The 24,617-nt window shown below is 46.9% G+C and overlaps 1 protein-coding gene across 1 annotated transcript in view; it reads left to right on the forward strand.

Annotated features, from left to right (window-relative positions):
* Window positions 1–24,617, forward strand: part of WIPI2 (WD repeat domain, phosphoinositide interacting 2) — a 31,066-nt gene that overhangs the window by 2,505 nt on the left and 3,944 nt on the right. The window contains exons 2-11 of the mRNA XM_080940855.1: window positions 4,559–4,641; window positions 15,181–15,350; window positions 17,481–17,577; window positions 18,339–18,436; window positions 18,745–18,837; window positions 20,048–20,118; window positions 21,616–21,723; window positions 22,868–23,032; window positions 23,565–23,672; window positions 24,317–24,474. Coding sequence (XP_080796981.1) covers window positions 4,559–4,641; window positions 15,181–15,350; window positions 17,481–17,577; window positions 18,339–18,436; window positions 18,745–18,837; window positions 20,048–20,118; window positions 21,616–21,723; window positions 22,868–23,032; window positions 23,565–23,672; window positions 24,317–24,474 — 1,151 coding nt within the window. The remainder of the gene's footprint in view (window positions 1–4,558; window positions 4,642–15,180; window positions 15,351–17,480; window positions 17,578–18,338; window positions 18,437–18,744; window positions 18,838–20,047; window positions 20,119–21,615; window positions 21,724–22,867; window positions 23,033–23,564; window positions 23,673–24,316; window positions 24,475–24,617) is intronic.

Consider the following 24,617-nt stretch of genomic DNA (forward strand, 5'->3'; position numbering starts at 1 on the left):
TGGCCCACCAGTTTAGCCATAGAGTAATGATCTCCAGGTTCTGTAAGAGACCTTGTCTCAAGATAACAAGATGGAGTACAGTAAGGGGAGATGCCCATCTCCTCCTCTACAGCCTCCCTGGACACATACATATACATGCACACAGATTTGCATCTACATGTGCAGAGTTGTAAAACAATTTCAGCCAGGCATTGAATGTGTGGAATCCCATTTGCTGTGTTCAGGGATAGATGGGGGCCACTGTACATTAAGAGCATCCATCCATTCTGTAGTAATTTCAATGCCTCTTTTAAGTGCTCAAATATTTATTGCACTCCAAACTACATTAGTCTCTTTTTTCTCATAACAGTAATATGATTTCAAATATTAAAGCTTTTCTTTCTGTGCTTCTTATTCTAAAAGTGACCCCCATGTGATCTGCTCTGTTTTTGTTTTTAAAGGAGAGCAGTGGAAAGGACAGGAAGAGCAGCCCATCCTGGTTGTCCCACTGTGTTTCTTAAAGTGCAGGTTTATATGGGAGCACTCTTGCTTTTCCAAGTTGAACTTAACCAGTGAATGACTGGCATACAGTCACTGACTCATCAGGGCTAAGGTTTTCCATAGGAGTTTGGGAAGTCAGAGAAGTGGCTATGTCTATTCTAAGTCTCTGTTCCCAGAAGGCTAGAATAAAGGGACACCTCCCCACCCACATGTTAGAAAGGATCTAAAGGTGGGAACTGCCAGGCACCATTCTGGAAAGTACTGTTCTGCATTTACTTATAAATCAAAGATAGATTTCAAAGCTTCTTCGGCCTTAACTTGTCTGCCTCCTGTGTGCTTTGCAGGACTGATAGTTGAGAACAGGAGATTGCTGCAGTGGTTACTGCAGATTATTGTGGATGGACAGTGACCCACAGAACCTGTGTGATGTGGTCGAGGGCAAGCTGGTTCCCAGTTCTGGTGTTTCTTAGAGAACATTGTTAACCCCCTAAAAAAACTGGCTAATGAAAGAGCTCTGCTTCTGATACTCTTGAGAGGCATCAGGACTTCTGGTACAGGTCTGGAGTAGGGATGGTCTTAATTGCACCTGTCAGATCACTGCAGCTGTGGGGCAGTCAGCTTCCTGTTTACAGTGGTGGCTTGTCCCACTCACCTACATAATCAAGTGTGACCCTTTGACGGTGAAGGTAATGACAGGGGAGGGCCTTTATGGACTGATGGCTGAGAAGCTGAGGGGCCGATCTGCTGCACAGTCTCCTAGTGAAGTGGAAGTCTATCATCTACTTCAGGCCCATGTTTAATTTCAGTAACAGATATCATTTCAAGATGGTGCTTCCTTCCCCACAGCCTCATGAGATAGCAAAAGGGTGTTAAAACAGACTTGGCTCATGGGAGGGGAAGATGAGAAAGGAGTATATGCATGTTCCTGAGGAGGTCGAGCACGTCTTGTGCTGTAGTTACAGGTATTGAGTTACCTGTTGTGGGTGCTGGAAATTGAGCTCAGGTCCTCTGCAAGAAAAATACATGCTCTTAACCACTGAACCATCTCTCCAGCTCAAGCAAATATACCTGTTTGTTTGCTTGTGAGTGGGTCTTTTATAGCTCAAGGCCTTGAACTGTGTGCTGTGTGGCCATGGTTGGCCTTGAACTTCTTAGAGCTTCCTTCCGCATTTACTCAGTGCCAGAGTTAGAGTTGGATACCATCACGCCCTTAACATCTTTTATTTTTTGAGACTGTCTCAGTTGGCCTTGAGCTGGAGGTCCTTCAGCTCCTCCTCCCAAGTGTCCTCTCCATCCCTTTTGCAGTCTGCCTTCCCTCTGTCAGTAAGGATAACATTAGACAACCAAGGACTGAACTCAGGTCCTCACACTTGCCAGCCAAGCAAAGTGCTCTACCACTGAGCTGCATCCCTGGGCCTGGGTTAGTTTTTTAATGAGGAACAAGCATTTATTGTTAATAGAATAAATCTCACCTCATGTGGTTACCCCTTTCCCATGATTATAAATGTCTACATTTTCTTTAGAGAGAACTTTCCAAAGAGGTGTGTATGTGAATCTGGTTGTGGGTGTCTAGTGAAATGTTACACTGACCTGAGACCTGAGGGCCAGTCGGCCCAGTGGGTGCTCTGTTGTGCTGCACCCAAGCCCACTTGCTTAACTACTTTACTTACCTCCCTCTAGAGGTTCTCACCTCTGTTTCTCATTGATGGGCAGCACTGTCAGTTTGGTGGTTTTTGGCATTAAAACTTAAGCCAAACTCTCTGGAACCCAGAATCCACTCATGCTTAGACAGGACCTTAGTGAGCTCACTCTGTGATATCCCAAGCAAACAAAAAATGAAGAGGAGGGGTGGTCTCAAGGGAAACTGCAGCTGTTTGTAAGGGTAGGATTTTGGTTTTTTTGGGGGGGTGGAGGTTGTTTCTGTTTTTATTTTTATGCTGGAGACTAAACCCAGAGCATCATCAACTTGCTCTTTCATTTTAAAAACAGGAACATTTTCTTTGGGTGTCTGGTAAAGCTCAGTAGTTGAGAGCCTTGTTCCAGAGGACCGGCACTCACAGCTGCCTGTTCATCCATCTGCAGGATGTAGCAGATACTCACATAGATACGTGTATTCAGACTACACAGGAAAGTACACATTTTGCTTCTTGGTATTCTGGGTGTTTTGTTTTTAACTTTAGGACAGGGACTCACTATGTAGCCCAGGTTGGCCTTGAACTCCTGATGTTTCTGCTTCTACCAGGGGCCAGGGTGGTTTGTGTTTTTAAATTCACAAGTAGTCAAGGTAAGAGATTAAAATTTGCTTACAGTAGCAAACTTTACTGTCTGGAAAATACTTTCTTGAACACCAGTTTGCCCAGAGTTCTTGGCTGTTGAGATTTTTATTTTATTTTTTACATTGAGACACATCTGGCCTGGCACTTGCCATATAGAGCAGGCTGGACCCCTAAGTATTAGGACTAAGGGTGTGTACCAGCACAGCCACCTGTTACTACTCAGTGTGTCCAGTCTCTATCCTGAGCACTTGGTCTAAAGAACTCCGCGTAGTGACTTCTTGCAAAGACAAACCCTGTCAGCTGTGGCCTTCAGGTTTCCCCAGCACGCACAGAGCCTCTGTCCTGGAAGTGGGTGGCTTTCCTTTTCTCTTTTGGTGATTTGAATCAGGGCCTCACCTAAGCCACGCTGCCTTTGAACTTGATATGTAGCCAAGGAGGACCTCAAATTTCTGATCTCCCAGCCTCTGCCTCCCAGGCACTGAGATTGCAAGCCTGTGCTGCCATACCCAGGTCTAGGAATGCGATCCACCCCTCTGTGGGAGGGCCAGAAATAAGCTGGTTGTTAATGTAGCCTCAGGTGTAATCCTGGGGTACAAATACAAATTGGTGGTAGTACTCTGGTCTGTCCGTGGGTTTCATCTTTCCCAGCATTAAACCAAAGTCAGCCCCTAGTGTCTGAACCTTTTGTCTCTCCTTGCTTCTCCCTCATCTTCTTTTGTGCTGGGGACAGCTGTGTGTACTGCTTTGTCTTGCTTCCTTTTTCTGTTGCATTCTGGGGATGAAATTTTCTGATCAGGAACCCCTTCATTTGGTGTCACCAAGCCTCAGTGCTCTGAGCTTTTTAGCCAGAGCTAGGAGTTGGTGAACACAGCCACTCAAACGTAAACCTTCTCCATCTGAGGCAGTGGTTCTCAACATTTCTAATGTGATCCTTTAATACAATTCCTCAGGTTGTGGTGACCCCAACCATAAAGTTCTGTTATTTCATAACTAATTATGCTACAGTTATGAATCATAATGTTATGAGTCTGATAATGGGACCCCAAAGAGGTGGAGACCCACTGGTTGAGAACCAATGGTCTAAGGCACCAAAGTCTTCCAATCCCAGGGTCTGAAAAGTTCTTAGGTGCATGCCATTCCTGCCCCACCTCCTGGCCACAGCACCTTAAGCAAGTGCTTAAGGTAGTAAAAGGCAGTCCTGAAACAAGGATGTTTGCCAAGCCCAGTTCGTAAGTATCATTGTTCAAACTGTAGAATGCAGTATGGCCTACTGAACTTGCAGGCTCACAAGTGCCAAAACAGCCATGCGTGCCTGTTTACTCTTCATTTAGGGCTCAAAATGAGTTTTGTTAATTTGTTTTTACTATTTTAGTCTTTTCCTAGGCTTTAGGGCAGGGAGAGGTAATTGACCAACTTGAGTATATTAATGGGCTGAGGAGATAGCTCAGGGTACAAAACACATGCCATACAAGTGTGAGGAGAGAGTTCAGATCCCATGAACACATGACAAGCCAGGCATGGCCCATCCTCCTAGGGTCGGAGGGAGGCGACACAGTACTCCTGGATGCTTGCAGGCCAAGCAGCCTGCAGTATGCAGCAGTGATAAGTCCCTGTCTCAGTGGCCATGCCACATGCTTTACAGAATTCTGGCCTATTGCATCCTCTGCCATATTCCTCATACAGACATACATCCTCATACATGAGATGATGTAGGACGACTGGTGGGTAAGGCGGGCACTGGTTTATGCATGATCGCCGTGTACATGCATCAGCTCTTACTTCTGAATTTGGCTTTTTTGCAGGTCCCTAGCTGTTGGTAGTAAGTCCGGGTATAAGTTTTTCTCCCTTTCTTCTGTGGATAAGCTGGAACAGATCTATGAATGCAGTAAGTGCTTGCTTTATTTTCCCTTGTTAAACAAAGTAGACATGTTGATCTAGAATTGGAATGCAATCTTCTACTCCAACACTGGGCAGTTCAAGTTCATACAGCCCTGGGCCAGTCTTGTTCCACCGTAACCACCCCAGGAACTCATAGCTAGGGACTGAGCATCTGTGTATTCTAGCTCTTGGACATTTATGTGTATTAAGTGTACATTTAGGGTTGTGTGTTTGGGCTTTCAAGACCTGGCATCTCACCATAATGTAATCCATCATTTCTCACTCTGCTCCAATACCATTTAGACTGCATTACTGTCATGAAGGGGTCTAGAAAACAGAACTGTTCCAGGTTACCTGTGGTTTTTTGGTGGTGCTCTATGTATTGGGATAGCAGAAGGGTCACAAGCCAGAGCTTCTGAAAAAAGTAATGGCTTTCTGTAGGACTGTGGTCAGGGCAGGAAGTTAATGACCATAAAACACATTGTTTGGGGCTAGAGAGGTGGCTCAGTGGTTCAGAGCATTTGTTGCTCTTTCAGATAACCTAGATTTAGTTCCTAGAACCTGAGTGGTAGCTCTCAACCATCTGTAACTCCAGTACAGGAGATCTGACATGTGTAGATATCAGGCATCTACGTGGTACACACATACAAGAGCAGGACTCACACACATAAATTAAGTAAGTTTTTAAGAGTTAGAATAATTTTTAGAGTGTTGTGGGTGTGGAGGCCAGAGACGACAAGCAGTCTTTCTCAAATACTCTGTACACTTTTGCTTTGTTTTTGTTCTGTTGTTGTTGTAAGACAGGGTCTTTCACTGAACCTAGAGCATGCCCATAGAGCTAGATTGGCTATTAATGAGCCCCAAGGATCTGCCTGTTTGCCCTCCCCACACTGGAATTAGACTTGAGCTAAGGCTCTCAGCTTTTTACATGGGTCTGGGAATCTGAATTCAGATCCTCTTGCTTGCCTGGCAACTACTTTACCTACTGAGATATATTCCTAACCCCTGTACATTATTAAATGAGAGGTTTTTTTTCTTATTACATTTTATTTATTTAGTGTGTAACCTCAAATATGCACATGCATCACCGCACAAGCATGAAGGTTAGAGGACAACTTATAGGAGTCTTTTTTTTTTTCCGTCCCTCTATTTGGGTCCGAGGTCAAACTTGGCTCTGGCAGCAGGCACTTTTACCCACTGACCCATCTTGCCTGCCCATAAAATATTAAAAAGATGGAGGGGGCCTCACCAGACAGATGGTTCAGTGACTAAAAATACTGCTCTTGCAGAGGTCCTGCGTTTGGTTCCCAGTACCCACATCAGGAGAATCACAGTTTCAGAGGATCTAACACTATATTCTATTTTCTGTGGGCATGGAGGTACACACAGTACACATGTTAATTTTTTTTTAACTTTTAAAAACAAAATTGTGACCATGTTGTGGCACATGCCTTTAAACCTAGCACTTGGGAGGCTGAGCCAGTCAGATCTCTGAGTTCAGGGTCAGACACAGCTACATGATCTGACCCTATATCAAAACAAAAAAACAAACAAACCTTGTGTGCATTTGGGTGCAGATATGTCATCATGTGACTGTAGAGGTCAGAGCACAACCTGTAGGCATGCTGGTCCCAGGGATTACAATCAGGCACAGACTTGGCAGCAGGTGCCTTTACCTATTGAGGGTCTTTCAGCCCCCTCCCCTACACACTGTTATTAAGGCGAGCTCATTTTAAACGGCATGTATCTGTGACATGCAGCCCCTTAGCCCACAGCCAGAACCAACATTGCTGCTCTTTCCATTCCTGCCATTTTACTTGTGTAAGTCTGTGATGTTTTAGCACCTGTGGAGTTCTGTACAGGACCCTGATACAACTCTTCTCACCTAGAGCAGTGGTTCTCACCCTTCCTAATGTTGGAGCCCTTTAATACATTTCCTCCTGTTTGGTGACCCCCAGCCATACAACTAATTTGTTGCTGCTTTATAGTTATAAGTTTGCTACTGTTGTAAATACCTGTTTTCTTTTTTAAAGGAATTATCTATTTATTTTATGTATATGAGTACACTGTAGATGTCTTCAGACACACCAGAAGAGAGTATCAGATCCCATTACATATGGTTGTGAGCCACCTTGTGGTTTATGGGAATTGAACTCAGAACTTCTGAATGAACAGTCAGTGCTTTTAACCACTGAGCCATCTCTCCAGCCCAATATCTGTGTTTTCTGATAATTTCAGGTAACTCTGTGAAAAGGTTTTTTTGACCCCCAAGGGGGTCAAGACCCATAGGTCAAGAATGGCCGGTATAGAAATATCCTTAGGTTAAAGTTAGTATGGTGGCCCATCTGTGATCCTGAACTTGGGAGGACTATGTCAGCCTGGGTACAAAGTGAAACCCTATTTAGAAAAAGAAAAAAAAAAAAACAATACATAAATGAAATACCTTCAGGCTAACAACCCTCCCTCCCTCCCTCCCTACATTCTCCTACCCATCTTTGCTCTGCCCTAGCTTCCTGAGTGCTGGACATGCCAGATTTGAAAGTTGTGTTACTCAGGTTGTATCTCTGGTTACTACTGAGCTTCCTGAAACCCAACTAACTGGGAAGAACAGATGTATTTAGGTCAGTTTAGGAGTCTCAGGGGTTTGACTGTTTCAGTTCAGTCAGGCTCCAGCACTTGACCTCACAGGCAAGAGGGTGGGAGCACTGGTCACAGCTGGAGACAGGAAGGCTGGGTGTGGGTGCAAACCTGTATAGACAGGGTCCCTTGGAACGGAACTTACAGCTGGTTCTGAGCTGTCATGTGAATGCTAGGAATAGAACCCAGCTACTATGAAGTGTGTGGGGGCTCTGGGGCTTCATATTTGGACCCTCTCACTTTGTGAGGCAAATGCTTTACCCACAACGTGTGATTGGCTTTTTGGTCAGCACAGTTCTCTAAGAAGTGACCCAAGTGTGACAATACTTTGCTCTTTTTGTTGGTGAACAGTAGTTCACAAATCAGCTGTTAATCCACAGAAAGATGAGCAGAGAGTCCAGCTCTGGACTGTTTACAAATAAAGCTGCAGTAAACATCTGTGGGTGGCTTTTGTGTGAATATGAGTGCACATGAATATGGTTGTGTGATAAGAAGCTAGTGGAGCAGAGTGGTCAGGCAGGGGTTCGGGCTCATGCTTAGCTAAACAGTTTAAGTCCCAAGTAGGTTACTTCTGCAGGAACAGAACAGACAAGAGACAACCTGTGTGTGGACACACTTCCTGGGTGGCTATGCCTCACTCACCAGTGAAAAATCAGTCTGGATGCCGACAGCGCTGTGCACCTTCTCTCAAATGTGCAACCCTGTCTCAGGTGCCTACTGACAGCTGCTTCTAAAAGGAGGGCCCAGAAGTGACTGTCAAGCATGAGGCTGAGGGTTCTGGGCAACAGACATAACTAGTACCCAGCCCACCAGGAGGGTTAAAACCCCTTCCTGCTAAAGATCATCTTGAAGGTGCCCTTGACTCCAGGGTAGAGTTTGTCTGACAGACACTTCTGCATCACTTTGGTTGTTACTGCCTCAAAGATGATTATCCACTGGAGAAAGTGGCTACCAGTATTAGATGCACTCCCTGGTCCTGACCCCTGTGTCTCTCTGCCTCCTAGACATTACTCTTTTCTGTTCTCACAGTCACCTTATTCCTGGTCCCTCAGTGTCCTGTAGCCTCACTAGATGGGACTGGACAGACATCACCCAATGATTACTGATGTCAGGTATGACCAGCATTCCTGACATCTGAAGCAAGACTCCTCCTGCAGAGGGTGGCCCACTTCAGGAAAAGGCTCCCTTGACTCTTACCACCAGTATCTAAAGTGTGATCAAGTGTTTAGTGAGTGGAGAGCCTCATCTGTGCTGTTTCTGTCACTGTCAGTGGCTATGTATGAGTCATGGTTCTCCCTGTATTGGGAGGCTTGGTGTGTAGAGTGCAAAGGAATGCCAGAATGGTCCTCATCTGCCTTTGCCTGGACTTCCTGACTGGCTTAGGTGGAACAGTGTGATGTCCTGAGAGCGTCTTATGAGTGTGGGAAGGAAGCCTGCCAACTTTTGAGTCCTCGTACTGGATTTTGATTTTTCTTTTGTCTTGTTTTGTCTTGTCTTGTCTTGTTTTGAAACAGGGTTTCTTGTATAGCTCTATCTGTTCTGGAACTTACCCTGTAGATCAGGATGGTCACAGAGATCTGCCTGCCTCTGCCTCCTGAGTGCATGTTTCTTCCAGTGTGAATTTGGATTCTTAAAAATATATGCTGAAGCAAAGAACATTCCAGTTAACACTTACAAGTTCAAGCAGAGGTGGGAGGTCTTGGAATCTGCTCAGTCCTTCCACCTTTTGTGGTTTGTGAAGCTTGAACACAGGTCTCCAGGCCGGTAGAGCCAGAGAGTCTTTACTCTTGCCTTGGTACCAGTGTGAAGGTAGAGCCCAGGTTTTCCTGCATGCTAGGCAAGTATTCTAACCACTGAGCTACTTTCCCACTTGATTTCAAACGTAAGCAACATTGTAAAAACTTGAGTCTGCTGCTTGGTGTTTCTGTCCCCATGTTTCCATGTGCTCCAACATGCCTCAGTGTTGGAAAGTTCACAGTGCACATTCTTGTGGCTTTCTTCTCTTAAATGTCACTGCAACAGCCATGTCCACTATTGTATAAAATACATAAAAAGACCTTTGTAAGATGTGAACGTCTCCAGATGCCATGTAGGGTCAGAAGCATGTGAGTGGGAACTGTGCTCCTCACAAAACTTGGACTTCTGAAAGTTCACAAAGTGAGCCCACCTGTAGCTCAGTGGTATTATTGGTGGTGTGGGAGCCTTCCTTGGAACCAGAGCACTTCATGGGCATCTAAGCTCAGGTCAGGGAAATGACACTTTTCCCATTTGACAGCCCATCAATATTAATTCTGTGAGATTTTACAGTAACGGAGTCACTCTCTGCCTTAGTGTGCTGTAGGGGAGCATCAGCTCTTGACTGGAAACACTGAGAGAGCCCATGTATGGACAAGCCTGTGAGAAATGTATTCCACCAATTATTTAATGGCATCGTTCCTCCTGATTTAGGAACATCATTATTGTCAGCTGCCCACTGTGCCGCAGAAGCAAAACAGCATTTACTTAGCCCAAGTAACTCCTTTCCTAAGGTAGACTTTAGACAGCCAACTTCAAGGAAGTGGGCAGCACCTCCAAGGCCTTCTGGAAACTGGACCATCACCCTTTGAGGTCATTGAAGTTTGTGTCCAAAGTGTTCTGTGCATCAGCCTGCGTGCACTGGTGTGGTGTGCTACCTTCAGTCAGGGCTCTGCCCTGTTACCTGTGTTTCCTTCCATCACTAGCCTATACCATTGCTCCTCAGGTGGCTGAGCTGCCCTTGATGGAGTGGAGAGGGGCTGTGCTAAGGGTGTGGGGTTCATGCATGGTGCTGGTATGCTGGTTCTGCCAAGTACAAAGCTCAATGCAATGGCCATGGGCTAGAGAGCATGCTCACTGGTAGACCTCAGTACCCCTGGGACAATATCTGTGGTGGTGTTGCTAACCCTAGTGTCAGGGGAGGGGAACAGACAGGTAGATCCTAGAAATGATCTGGTCTTCTAGTTTGCCACTGTGTAAGCATCAGGTTTAGTGGGAGACCAACAGAGAAATAGCCTTTTGTTTGGCTTGCCCAGCTCACAGGCATCCACACCAGACCTAGGAAGGAGGTTCCCCTGCAGTTTGCAGAAGTCTTAATTATTTTTTTAGTTACTGGCTTCTGTGAAAATCAGATAAAAGTTACAGATAAAAATTGCCCTAGAGGGCTGGAGAGATGGCTCAGTGGTTAAGAGCACTGACTGCTCTTCCAGAGGTCCTGAGTTTAATTCCCAGTAGCCACATGGTGGCTCACAACCATCTGTAATGGGACCTGATGCCCTCTTCTGGTGTGTCTGAAGATAGGAACAGTGTGCTTTTATACATTAAATGAATAAATCTATCATTAAAAAAGAAAACATTAAAAATAAAAATAAAAAATTGCCCCAGGAAACTCGGTAGCTATTGTAAATCTTCAGTGGATTAAGAGACACCCCTTCCCCATCGATGCCCATTGCCTGGGGTTGAAGGACTGGAGTTCACAGAGGGTCTACATGTACTTAGCTTTTGCCTTGTCCCAGTGGCCCATTTTCCCTGGTGACATGACTTGTACTGAGCGTCCCTACTGCTTGCGTCAGTACTTCTTGCATCAGGTCTCAGTATATCAGCCAAAGTTCATACGTCTGCACTAGGATACCTGAGATGGGCTTCAGTGTGCCTCTTCGGGGTATAGTTTATATACTTTTATGGCCTATAAATCTGCTTAAATCGTCCAGCTGAGTGATGTGTGGTGCATTTGCTGAGTTGAGCAGCCTACCATGGTGGAACGTTGAAATGTTTTATCATCTCTTTAAGCCAGAGTCCATTAGTAGTCACTCCCCATCCCTGCCACCACCCAGCCCAGCTCAGCCTCTCATCTCCTCTCTGCATCTATAGATTTGCTGTCTGGGCTTTGCAGATAAATGCAGCTGAGTGTGCCTGGCTTTGTTCATGTGGGATGTTTTTGCAGCTTGTCCCTGCACTCTCGTGTACCAGATCTTCCTTTGTATTATTGCTGTACTGTCTAGCTGTGCTGTTTGGTTCATCCACTGGTTTGTGCACACAGGGGCTGTTGTGAATTGTGCTGTTCTACACATTGATGTGCAAGCAGTAGTATGGATGTCTGTTCCCATTCAGAGTAGATGTAGGAGTTGGGTGGCTGCCTGAGGAACTTTGCCTTAGCCACTGGTGAATAAAGCTGTCAGGTAACTAGTGGAGTTGGAAAGATGGGATCAATAGATAAGCACACAGATAAGCACTAGCCATTGCTTGGTGTGTTAGTGGTGGCTAGGAGTGAGCATCCTTACACCCCTCCCTCACCCAGTGTTTCTGTTTGGTTTTGTTTAGCAGATTTGTGGTAGTAGGTAAGGTATGAGACAGTAATTTGGGGAGTGACTCCTTTATCCCAACCTCCTGTGGGGCAATAAAGACCAGGAGTTTAGCTTCTCAGAGAAGGTATTGGACGGAATATAAAGTCCTGCTAATCCCTCTACAGGGAAAGCATCCAAGATCTAACAGACTTGGATCCAGGTGTTTCCCGTGTTGTCCCCACTACCAACCATGAATCTTTTTCTTTTTGGGTTTTTTGAGACAGGGTCTCTGTGTAGCGCTGATGTAGCCCTGGCTGTTCTGAAGCTCACTATGTAGACCAGACTGGCCTAGAACTCATACAGAGAGATCCTCCTGCCTCTGCCTACCAAGTACTGGAATTAAAGATGTGTACTACCATGCCTGGTGAAGAGAAATTTTCAGCAAGAATTTTTTTGTTCCTATTAGTAAATGACCTTTTTTCTTTTTTTTTCTCTCCCACCTTGGCTGGCCTGCTTCTGTCTGTCCTAGGATAAGGGCACACATCCCCACGTCCTACCCCCACCGACCCTCTGCCTGTCCTTAGGTTTCTGAACCTGGTTTGGGGAGGGGGATGCTTGATTGCTTTAAAAAAAAAAAAAAAAAGTTTCACTGTATAGTTATGAATGGCTTCAAACTTGTGGCAGTCCTCCTGCCTCAACCTCCAAAGCACCAACTATAGTTGTGAACCACCACTCCCAACCTGAGTACTGTTTTGTTTTTTTGTTTTTGTTTTTTTTCTTTGTTTTTTTGGCCTCTGTAGTATTGGTGTAATTTTCCTCCAGTTGACTGGTTCTGAACGCATGCCCATGAAGTCCCAGGTCTTTGTGTGCCTGCTGCTGGTTCTGTGTTTAACCATGTTGCACTTAGGAACCCTCCCACCCCTGCCCTGTAATGACCCATGCTCACTCCAGGAGCTCCCAGCTCTCCCCAAGATGACCTGACTATCTACTGGCCTCTGGGCCTGTCTGGGATCCTCCTCCCTCCTGCTCAATAAGAAGGGGTGGGGTTTCCCACAGTTGAAACTTAGTCTTACTGGATTTTATTGCTCCTGACATTATTAAGTGGCACAGTCCTGGTCCTTCAGTGACCCTGTGTCTGCTGAAGTGCTGTTGGGTGAGCACATAGGGGCTTCTGTGACTAAAACAAGATGTTCTTGAAAGCAGTGGCCCCACTAGCTTCCACAGTCTCTGCTTCACTGCAAGGAGCAGCCTGCAGCTCCTTTGCCACTCCCTCACCTCCCTTGCACACCAGCCCTCCCCTCACTAGGAATGTGTGCAGAAGACAAAGATCCCCCACCACCATCCTGCCTGTCAGGCGATGGCTGTAAAATCCCTGGGGACTGGAGTTAAACATTAGCATGAGGTTAGCTCCTCAGATTCGGAATCTATGAAGGGTGACATTCAGCTCCATGGAGAAAGGTATTAAGACTATCTCACCCGTGGTTTAAATTAAAGGGCCAGTGGATTTATGTAAAAATTACTTACCATCAATTTTACATTATGGAAATGATTAAGTCACTGATAAAATATTTGCCTTCCAAGTCTGAGGACCTGAATTTTGATTCCTAGAACAAAGGTAAAAAAGGACTTGTAATCCCAAGCTGAGGAAATGGAAATTCAAACAGAAAAGATTTGGGGTAATCAGAACTTGAAGTTTCCTCTGACCTTCCCAGTCCCTGCACACACACAAACACACACAGAGTCAGTTTTACATAGACTGTGCTTTCCTGTAGTGTGCCCCATCTTTAGAATTATCAAAACTGTAATCCAGTTTTGCATCTTTGAGGATATTAGACACAGGTTCTGCATAGACAACTAGTAGTCCTAGCTGGGCTTAAACTTACTATTTACACCAGTATGCCCTCAAATTTACAGAGATCTCTTGTTTCTAGTGCCACTACAGCTGTCTTTTCTTTTTAAATTGCAAATGTGTGTGCGTGTGTTTCATATACAGACTAGCTTGACAATCTGTCTATAAACAGTTCTAGACTAGCTAACCAGTGATCTGTGTCTCTGCTTCTGGGCACACCACCCTGCCCTGCTTTGTACATAGGCTGCCACCTTTTCTACCCCCCTCCAACCCACCCTTTTTTTTAAAAAAAGCATCTCAGTGGCCTTTTCTAACCTAACTGTATAAGCCAGGCTGGCCTCAAAGTCACAAGAGATCCACCTGCCTCTGCCTCCTGAATGGTAGGATTAAAGGTGTGTCAGCATACCTGGCAACTCTGAACTGATCCTCTTTATACATCAGCATCTGTGGATACTCCTGCCTGGCAGGCTTCTCATCATGACAAATGTCATTGTGATTTCTTGAGGGGAGTTCTTTGTGCTGCAGATAGTTGACATTCTGGGTCTCTAGTCTGTCTGTCTACCTGGTTATCTATGTCTCAAGTGCTTGTCATGTAAAAGTCTCTCAAACTTCTCCAACCTCGATTTTGTTGCAAGGCACTCTAAGCAGGGGTTGGCACCTATATTAAGATGCTCGTGGGCAAAGCTTCTGCAGCCTGGGACCCATCTCCTGGCTCCCACCCCTCTGGCCTGTTCCCCAGTGGTGACAGCCACTTGTATTTTGACCCTTGAAATGAAGACTTGCTTGCTGCTCTGGAAAGGAAGCAAATGTGATTCGTGTCATCTGGCTAAAAGTGCCCATGAATAAACTATAAAGAGCTTAGGGTCAGGTCTTGATTTTACTGCCTGTTCCATTGTAAGTAGCAGCACATTCCCATGCTTAAACAAAAATGGGTGTGTCTGCTTCTAGCTTATGTCCAGTATATAAATCTACATCTGTGTCTAGTGTGTTAATGTATGTTTTGTGTTTCAGGTCAGGCAGACCTGATGAAACCAATTTACTTGCCTAGAAACACAAATGCTCTGACTTACACTGGTTGTGTCCTGATGCACCCACCCTCAGCTACAAAGAGTCGGTGCTGTGTTTATCAAGCCAGCTTGCGGAATGCTGCAGCAGCATGGGGCTGACTTCAAGCTCTGGTTCTCTGCCCAGTGTCACAGCAGTTATGGATTGGGCCTTAGCATGCATCCCTTCCAGCATCTTATTCTGTGACCTGACTTGAATAAGTGAGCCGGTCAGATGGCTCAGTAGGTAGAGGTACTTGCTGCCAAGCCTAACAACCTGAGTTGGAACCCCAGGACCCTCATGGCAGGAGGAAGGAACAGACTTCAATGAGTTTCCCCTCACCTCCATTCTTACCATGGCGCACACTGTATATTAAAAACAGCAACAGCAGATAAATGTAGTGAATGTGCTTTGAAGTGTATCTACCAGCAGCAGATCGCTTTTAACGCCACGCTTTCCTGATTCTGTGCTTTGGCATCACAGTTTGCACGTGGGGTGTGATCTATATTTATAGTAACAGCAACCATGGCTATAGATAAGAGACTTTCCATCCCCTCTGCTGACCATTGACTCCAGAGATATATCAGCCCATGTGTCCTTTACAGTGTTCTGTGCCAAGTGCCTATTAAAAGTACATGTACTTGTGTCTATGGACAGATTGTATGCCTTAACCTGGAAATGTATCTGTCTGCACATGTGTTTTCTTCTCTGGGTCCAGCTGACACTGAAGATGTCTGCATTGTGGAGAGATTGTTCTCAAGCAGCTTGGTGGCCATTGTCAGCCTCAAAGCTCCCAGGAAGCTGAAGGTTTGCCACTTTAAGAAGGGAACTGAGATATGCAACTACAGCTACTCCAACACAATACTGGCTGTGAAGCTGAACAGGCAGGTGAGTAGCACCCTGCGCTGCAAGCAGCTCAGATGATTAGCTTACCCACCGTGCCCTAAAGCCTTTGGTACAAGCACAGCATAAAACCGGCTGTAGTGGAGCACCTCTAGTCTGAGCACAGTGAGAGGTATAAGCAGGAGGATCAGAAGGATGGAAGCCTGTCTTGGGAGTAGCTGAGGAGGTGTCTCAGTGCTAAGAGGTCTGGCTATATAAATATAAGGACTTGAGTCTACATAAAAAACTATGTGTATCTCTAACCCTAGCATTGCAATGGGCAGAGGCAGGAGGATTGTTATGGTTTACTGACCAGCCTTAGCTTCAGGTTCAGTAAGAAATCCTGTCTCAATGGAATAAGGGAAAGGATAATCGAGAAGTACAGGTGACATCTCTGGCTTCTAAACACCATTTTTACAGACATAGATGCACACACATAAGCAAAATCAAGCAAGGAGACCAAGTATGTGCTGTTATCTGGTCCTCCCATGTCTCACACGGGCTTTTGGCCCAGAACCATTCATTACCTCCCCAGCCCTGTACCATTCTCTCTGCTCCACTGTGCCTGTCCTTTTTGGATTCTTAAGATGGGGTATTTATGTAGCCCTGGCTGTCCTGGAACTTGCTAAGTAAACCAGGCTGTCATCGCGGTGATGCTCTGCCTCTGCAGTGCTGGGTTTAAGGTGTGCACCACCACAGCCTGACTCTTAAACACATTTGCTTAGCCATACCCTCAGCTCCATTCTCAGCAGCTTTGCTCAGGCAGTCCCCACACATGACATGAGCCCTGTCAGCATGCTCCATTTTTCCTCAGTACACGAGTCTTACTCTCAGGTTACTGTCTGAAAGTCTGCTCCCTCTTTTCCTTTTTTGAGTTGTTACTGTGACATATACCAAACCAACAAGACAAACCCACACAGCACAACTTTGTATGGAGCCTCTGAGTATGTTTGCTGACAGTCCTGGCCTCCGCTTTCACATAGGTATCCATGCAGACGAGCCTCCAGCATTTTCTCTGTGTGGCAGCATACACATTCTGCAGGGAAAGGTGCCTTAGTAGCAGGCTTCCCTTACTGTAGAAAGCTAGATTGCAAGGGGCTGCTTTTATTTTTTAAAGGAGTTAGCCAGGCATGTGTCTCCCGGTTGCCTGATTAAACAGAGAGTCGGTCCAATTATCCAGTTCAGCTGGAAAGTTGTGGGACATAATAGCTTGAACGTTTTTTCCAGGTGAAGACATAGCTGAGACACATTCCTGTACATGCCCACGTGGAGTGTGTGCCAGGCTCCTCATGGTATCAACCCTGACTCATCATCTAGGAGACCTGGAGAGATGGCTTAAAGATAAGAGCTCTTGATGCTCTTGCCCAGAACCCATATCAGGTGGCTCAAAGCCACCTGTAACTCTAGCTCCAGGAGTATCCAACGCCCTCTTATGACCTCACAGGAACTAGGAACACATTGTACATGCATGCATGCATGCAAGTGAACACTCACATGTTTAAAAAAAAATAGTGAGTAGAACTTTATAGCAAAATAACCCGTGTGCACAGTAACAGAATAAATTCCTGTGCTTTTACTTGTATTTTACCTGAACCTCAGTCACCATGGGTTGGGGGGGTTGTAGGTTTTTTTGTGGTACTTAGGGTAGACCTCACATATGCAAAGCATGAGCCTTTACTGCTAAGCCCATTTTTACTTTTTATTTTGTGATAGGGCCTCCAACACGTCATCCTCCTGCCTCAGTCTCTAGTAGGTGGAGGATAGGTCTGTGCCACCTGGTTGGGCTCACACAGTAGGTCCTGTTATCCACTGAACCATCTCCCTAGTCCTCACTATAGTTTTCTAAAGCATTTTGCCTATGTAGATCTCTCCCCAGTCATCCAAACACATGGTAGTGAACTATGTTACCCTGTGAGGATCCATAGTGCATTTGACATCTGTACCTGTGTGGAACTAATGCAAATGGCTCCAGAGCCTGGTCGGAGTGGAAAGGCAGCTGCACACACTTGCACTCTGTATAGCAGCCAGCATGGTGGCCTAGGGGTGGAAACGTATCTTAGGCCAGGAGTCAGCTCAGGTGGAACACAGCACATGCTGGCCCAGATGGTTCTTCATTCTTTGTTGTTACTGTTCTAGAGGCTCATCGTATGTCTGGAAGAGTCACTCTATATACACAACATCCGGGACATGAAGGTACTTCATACCATTCGAGAGACACCCCCAAACCCTGCAGGTAAGCCATTGCTGAGAAGAGTCTGAGCCGTGAAATGGTTCAGTGTGTTAAGGCACTTACTACTAAGCCCAACTACCATAGTGTGATTCCTACAATCTGAGTCGAACTGACTTCTGCACTTGTCCTCTGACCTTACCACCTGTACTTGATGGTGAACACACCCCAAAAGTAAATACATAGGTAGAAAAAATTTAAAGGAAGATCCCAGGTTTGTGGTGGTGGGGTGCTTTGAGGCTGACTGTGGGCTGTGAGGTGGCTCAGCACGTAAATGGGCGCTTACTGCCAGGCCTGACAAGCTGAGTGCCGCTCGGGAGCTCACTTGGTAGAAGGAGAGACTCACATCCTTCAAGCTTGCCTCTGCCTAACGCACACCTTGGCGCACACACTAAATAAATAGATATCTAATGATAGTGGATGGTGGTCCTCTCTGGTCTGCGCCCAGTCAGATATAAAATTCAGAAGGTCATCCTTCCTGGTGCCTTGCCTCTGAGCCACCTTCTCTGTGTGGTTGTCTTGTGAGCATGTAAGCTCATTGGTTGGATGAACTTTATTTAGCCAAGCCTGCTGGTCATTCCTAAACAAAGTTGTTTTATCTCTGAATAATACCAGCACTACCCAGGGTGGCCTGGGATGGACAATTTGAGAGAGGGCATATGGGGGGAGTGAGTTATCTGCTACTTTTATTGCCTTTGTTCTAGAAATGTTAACTAAAAGGTATCCTTCAAGACTCAATTGCCTTCAGTTGTCATGTGTCTCCACAGGCTTGTGTGCTCTGTCAATAAACAATGACAACTGCTACTTGGCGTATCCAGGGAGTGCGACCATTGGAGAGGTGCAGGTCTTCGACACCATTAACTTGGTGAGGTCCTTGCTTGGCTCTGGAGGATGTGTTTTGCTAGGAAGGCATGCAGTGACATCCTTGGCTCAGCAGCATGGCTTCCTTTTGTGCTCTCTGAGGTGGCTGAGATCCTGTGTCTCACCAGCGCTTACACAGTGCTGAACTCCAACAGGGTCAGTTGCTGTGCGTGCTGACGTCTGAGCAGTGTTTTCCACAGTCCTGCCAGCTACGTGGCTCCACTCCTCAGTTGACCTTAGTAATGGTTCTGACAGCCACTTCTGTCTGATGGCCCGTGAGGACAGTCATGGCTTTTTATTTCCCTTTTTCAGAGAGCTGCAAACATGATCCCAGCTCATGACAGTCCCTTAGCAGCCCTGGCTTTTGATGCAAGTGGGACCAAGCTTGCCACTGCTTCTGAGAAGGTATGTCTGCTATGGCCGGGGACCTGGCCTCCATGAACCATGTTCGTTCTGTTCACATAGTCCAAGTTACCAACAGGTTCTTATTCCTCAGGGCACTGTGGGGGCAAGTTCTAGCTCCCCACCTTTGAGAATGCCTGAGGGAGGGTTATTACTGGTCAGCTGCCTCTGTACTTCAAGCATGTCCCATGGCTGAGAAAAACTGGTCATGTGGTAGCCAGGAGAAAAGGTGGGGGCAGGGGTGATAGAGGTCCCCATATTCCCTTTAAGAATATAGACTAGAACACACTTCCTCTAGGCCTCACCTCTGGAAGGTTCTACCACCTTCCATTAGTGCCTCAGGCTGGGGTTGTGTAACACACTGCAGGGAGCAGCGAGAGAGTTCAGCAAGTGTGTGTTGGTGCTTGTGTGCATGTGTGTGCATGTGAGGAAGGGCCGGGGTCAACATGGTAGGAAAGAGCTGATTCCTTAGGCTGTCTTCTGGCCCCCACGTGTGCAGCTACAAACACACATATGATTACTTAAGAAAAGAGCAAATGCTTGTTTGTGGCAGAAAGTAGGAAAACATCAGGCATAGTACTGATGTTCAGAGCCAGTCTAGTCCATACAGTGAGTTCTAGGCTAGCCAGGGACATAGTGGGACCTTGTCTCCGCCTCAACAACAACAAAATCACTTTAATGGCTGTAATTTTTTTTTAAACATGGGGTTTTTGTGTAACCCTGGTTATTCTGAACTCACTTTGTAGACCAGGCTGGACTTGAACTCAGAGATCCACTGCCTCCCGCTGTGTATATATGTAATATTTTAAGACATCACTATCTCTTGCACACTGTTATTGCAGGTGATGACATGTAAATCCCAAGTATGTGTGTCTAATTAATAACATAAGAGATTCCGATAAGACGACCCGTGTGTTTAGGGTGTGGTGCTTAGGTGTGCTCCTCATTTGGCTTTAAGGCTCCTGGTTTCTAGATCAGTAGGCTGCCTTTAAGCAATGCTATGGAGGTGAGCAAGAATAGGATAGAACATTGTGGTCTGTGGCAGCAGGAGTGTGTACTACCCCAAAACCTGAGCTTGGAGAGGAAGCAGCGTTGCCCCTGGAAACAGACTTCATGGCTTATTCATATGTAGAATGATGTGGAAAAGGGGGAAAGTCAATTGTTTTGCTCAGCTTAAGTTCTCTTTTCTTCCCTCTTTGTCCTCTCTGCCTAGGGGACTGTGATCCGGGTGTTCTCCATTCCAGAGGGACAGAAGCTATTTGAGTTCAGGAGAGGAGTGAAGAGGTAAAGGGCATGCACCGGCTGTCAGAGGCTCCCTTGGGTCTCAGGTTCTGTCACCTGTGTTCAAGCAAGGGGAGGCTTAGACTCCAGCAGCCCACAGCCCAAGCATTCCTCCTGGGACTGGTCTCAGAAGGGCAGGACAAGCATTGCTGTGAGAGCCCAGTGCCAGGAGATTCAGGGTACAGGACAACAGCTGCGGGGTCCTCTCTCCTGTCTGCTCCTGCCCCTGAGGTTCCACCACATCGCCTCCCCTGGCAGACATCTTAGGCTGTTCTTAAGAGTAAAGGTTACTCCTGTGGTCTGCTTACCTTTAGCATCCTGCATCTGTGCCAAAAACTTTCTTTCTTAATGCAGATGCTGGAGGACAGTAGGTCAGGACTAGGTTGTGGGGCCTGCTGGCTTGGTTCAAGCCTTGAGCCATCGCTGTGACTGACAAGGGAGCAGGTGTCCCTTTGCCCCAGGATCTCACCTTCTCCTCTTTAATGGGAACATAGTAGAGGTGTAGCTGCCTCCCTGGGGCTTCATGTTGAATTCTGAGAAGTATTTAGGAATGCTTGGCTGTCCTCGAGGGGATCTGCCATTGTCTGTTATCACCTCCCTTTTCTTGCTGGGATGTCCCCAGAGATAGAGCAGTCAAGGCCTGTGCTGCATCTTTGATCTTCCTCACACCACACCTCTCTTGGTGATTCTCCTGTGCTCCTGCTTGATTTCCTGCCAGGAGCCTCTCTGAACTCATTGTCCCCCATGTCCTTCCTAAGCTGATGTCTGCTTGTGCTGCTGGGTCAAGTCTGGTGTGGGGTCTGAGTCTGGACATGGGACAGGTACTTAAATGGTAGTCCAGAATGTGCCACCTGCTGTATACACTCCACCAGTGTGAAAATGCAAACACTCTGGAAGTCCTAACCTGGAATATTTATGGCCATGTGAGGGGAAACATGTGAGGGGGATTGCTCTAAAACATCACCAGCTCTGCTGACTGACCCACCTTATCAGACAAAGACAGAAGAATTTTGCTGGGCTCAGTGTGATGGCTCACACCTTTAGTCCCAGCACCAGGGAGGCAGAGACTAGAGGCTGGAGGGTCTCTGAGTTCAAGGACAGAGCTCTATAGTGAGACCCTGTCTCAAAATGAAGGAGATGAGGTAGTGGTAATCCGAGCACACTAGAGAGGCAGAGGCAGGGGAACGATTGCAAGTTCAAAACCAGACTGGTCTACATATTAAGTTCTAGACCAGCTAGGGTTACACAGTAAGATACTGTGTCAACATAAAGAGAATAGCTCTTACCTGGTTTTATCACAAGGTTTCTCTGTCCAGAGGAAGCAGCCAAAAGGAACAAAAAGACTTCTGTAGAGCCAAGTGTGTCTGTAACAGAAGTGTTTCCTCTGTGGCCATAGTCCCTGGGAAAGCGCTCCTGTGCCCCCACCCCCACCCCCACACCACAGCTGTTGCCAGTGTGTTCTGTGGTGCTAGGGCCTCCCTCATACCTCCTGTTCCTCAGGTGTGTGAGCATCTGCTCCCTGGCCTTCAGCATGGACGGCATGTTCCTCTCTGCATCCAGCAACACTGAGACAGTGCACATCTTCAAACTTGAGGCTGTGAGGGAAAAGTAAGTTGCAGAGACAAGCTTGTCTTTCCTTTTGGTTGTTGGGGGTTTTTTGGGGAGGGGTTGGGGGTTTGGTTTCGAGACAGGGTTTCTCTGTGTACCCCTGGCTGTCCTGGAACTCATTCTGTACACAAGGCTGGCCTCCAACTCAGAGATCCACCTGCCTCTGCACCTGAGCACTGGGATTAAAGGTGTGCACCACCACACCTGACTAAAAAACAGCTTTTCTAACAGGGTTTGTCGGGAGTGGGAGGCACCGAGGATGATCAAACCTAGAGTCTCAAGAATGTTTCAGGGATACACTACCACTGAGCTAGCTGGTCTCTTAAGGATTGCTGAGATGCCAAGCCTGAAGCCTAAGTTTCATCCCAGGGAACCAGATTGTAGAAGGAGAAAAATAATTCATATACAACTGTCTCTGACCTGTGTACACACATACTAAGATTTTAAAAATCAAAAAAATTCTCAATTGTAAAACTGTCCGTGATCACCAGAAAGACATGGCACAGGGCACCATTTCTGGATGCAGGTTCACTCTAGCTGAGGGTAGGCATGACACCACCAAGACCAGCTTCAGCAGGAGACCTGTGCTTGGAGGATGTTCTGATACACCAGGGTGCTAAGGCGTGAGAACAGATTCAGGGTTCCAAGGGTGCCTTCTGGTCAGTACCTGTGTGTTCCCACTCTGGGATGAAAATCACAGCTCCAGTATTCACAGGTCAGCAAGGAGCTAGGTGCTTCCATTTTAAACTGTAAGTCCCTGGAACAGATGCATGGTACAGAGACTTTGTCTTTTTCCTCCACAAATTCAAAGAGCATCCCACTGGGGCTAGTATTGCTGATGGAGCCTGTGTCACATCCACAGGCTCACAGTTGTTAACAGGGACCTGACTCCCACAAACAGTCCTGACCTCAGTGTAGTCAGTGCACACGCTAAGGAGATGTAGGACTTGAGCGAAGCTGGAGTGTGTGCAGAGGCTGGAGCTGCTGCTCCAGAATGAGCTCCTAATTACGCTGTCACAGCCATGGCCACTGATGCTCTGTGCATTCCACAGCCGGTCTTAGTGGGGTGTGGAGGGTTGGTCAGTCTCAGGCAGGCTCTGTTGTCAGGGAGATCCCGTCTCAGCTGTGTGATGCTTCCTTCCAGACCTCCAGAAGAGCCCACTACTTGGACCGGCTACTTTGGGAAGGTTCTCATGGCGTCTACCAGCTACCTGCCCTCGCAGGTGACAGAAATGTTCAACCAGGGCAGGGCCTTTGCCACAGTCCGCCTGCCATTCTGTGGCCACAAAAACATCTGCTCACTAACCACGTGAGTACATACTGAGCCTATGGCCCCACCCTCTGCCCATGCACACTAGAACCAGGACAGTCACTGTATGTGCTGCCAGGTTGCAGGGGTGTGTGAAGCTACAAAGGCTAAAGTGGGCACAGCATGTTTAGAAACTGTGGACAGGCCCACCCTCAGGCTGGGAGGTACTCAGTGGGTACCCATGTAAGAGCAAGATGTTCCCACATGTTTTTAGCACTAGGGGAGGCAAGGACAAGTATGCCTCTGTGATTTGATGCCAGCCTACATTCAGGTTCAGTGGAATAAGCCCAGAGTGGTAGAGCAGGATATCTCATACCCTCTGCCTTCCCCACGGGCATACATAGATAGGTGCATGTATACACACAGGGAAGAAAAAATACCCGCTTTAGTGACCAGAGACTCTGACAGCTCCCCTGCTTCACTATGTACGCACAGCCAGGCCATCCTTGACCTTGCTAGCTCTGCTGAGATGCCTCGTCTGAGGGGAAAAAAGTCCTCCTTCTGAAACAAAAACATAGCTGCTTTTTCTTAGAATTCAGAAGATCCCGCGGTTGCTGGTAGGAGCATCAGATGGCTATTTGTACATGTACAACCTGGACCCCCAGGAAGGTGGAGAGTGTGCCCTGATGCGTCAGCACAGGTGAGCTGCTCTGCATGGCCGTCTGCAGCTGTGGGCACCGAGGTGGGTCTGTTCATCCCCTGAAGGCTGATGTGCGGGCCTGTGCCATTGACGAGCATCATCTCCCCATCGAGATTCATTTCTCTGGTGCTAAGAGCCTGCTACTTTTCCTTGCTGGCCACAGGATGCCCTCAGGGACAGGAAAAAGTGCCTGAGGCTGTGATGGTGACAATTGGGTGCTCTCTAGGCCCCTGCTGAGGGTGAGGCTTGGGGGCTACAATAAGATGTCCTCACAGGATCCTACTGACCCACCTCAGGATGAAAGTTGGAAATTCATAGGTGGTGATTAGGATGTGTGTCACTATCAGACTTCTGTGTTAAAGCACTGTGGAACTCCAGGAGCAGGTTCATGTTGGTGGGAGTGTCCCGTTTGCACAATTCCTTGACTAGCGTCTCAGACCCCAGGCATGCTTTGCATATGTCCAACTGTCCTTCTGGAGCAACTTGTTCCTGATGGACAAGATGGGTGTCTCTCTGTAGTCAAGGCTGGTTTCAAACTAAGGGGAATTCTCCTGCCTCAACTCCCAAGGACTGGGATTTTGAGAGTGAGCCATCACACTCAACTTGAAACAGTGAGTCTGACCTTGTTCACTTACTGTCTCTAGGCTTGATGGCAGCCTGGAGACGACCAGTGAAATTGTAGACTCTGCATCTCACGACTGCCCCTTAGTAACGCAGACATACGGCGCAGCAGCTGCCAAAGGTGCCTATGTGCCCTCGTCCCCAACAAGACTTGGGAAAGGGCAGGACGCCAACTTAGAAGGTAATTATTAGCTTCTACAATCTTCCATACTGTGCTGTCAGCCACTGGAGTTGCTGCCTCCGTGAAGCCATGGGACAGGGGAAGTGATTTTATAGTCTTCTTGTTGGGAAGAAAGGCAGTCATTGTGGCCAGAGACTCCAGCT

This window comes from Micromys minutus (assembly GCF_963924665.1).
Source record: "Micromys minutus genome assembly, chromosome: 29".
NCBI lineage: Eukaryota > Metazoa > Chordata > Mammalia > Rodentia > Muridae > Micromys > Micromys minutus.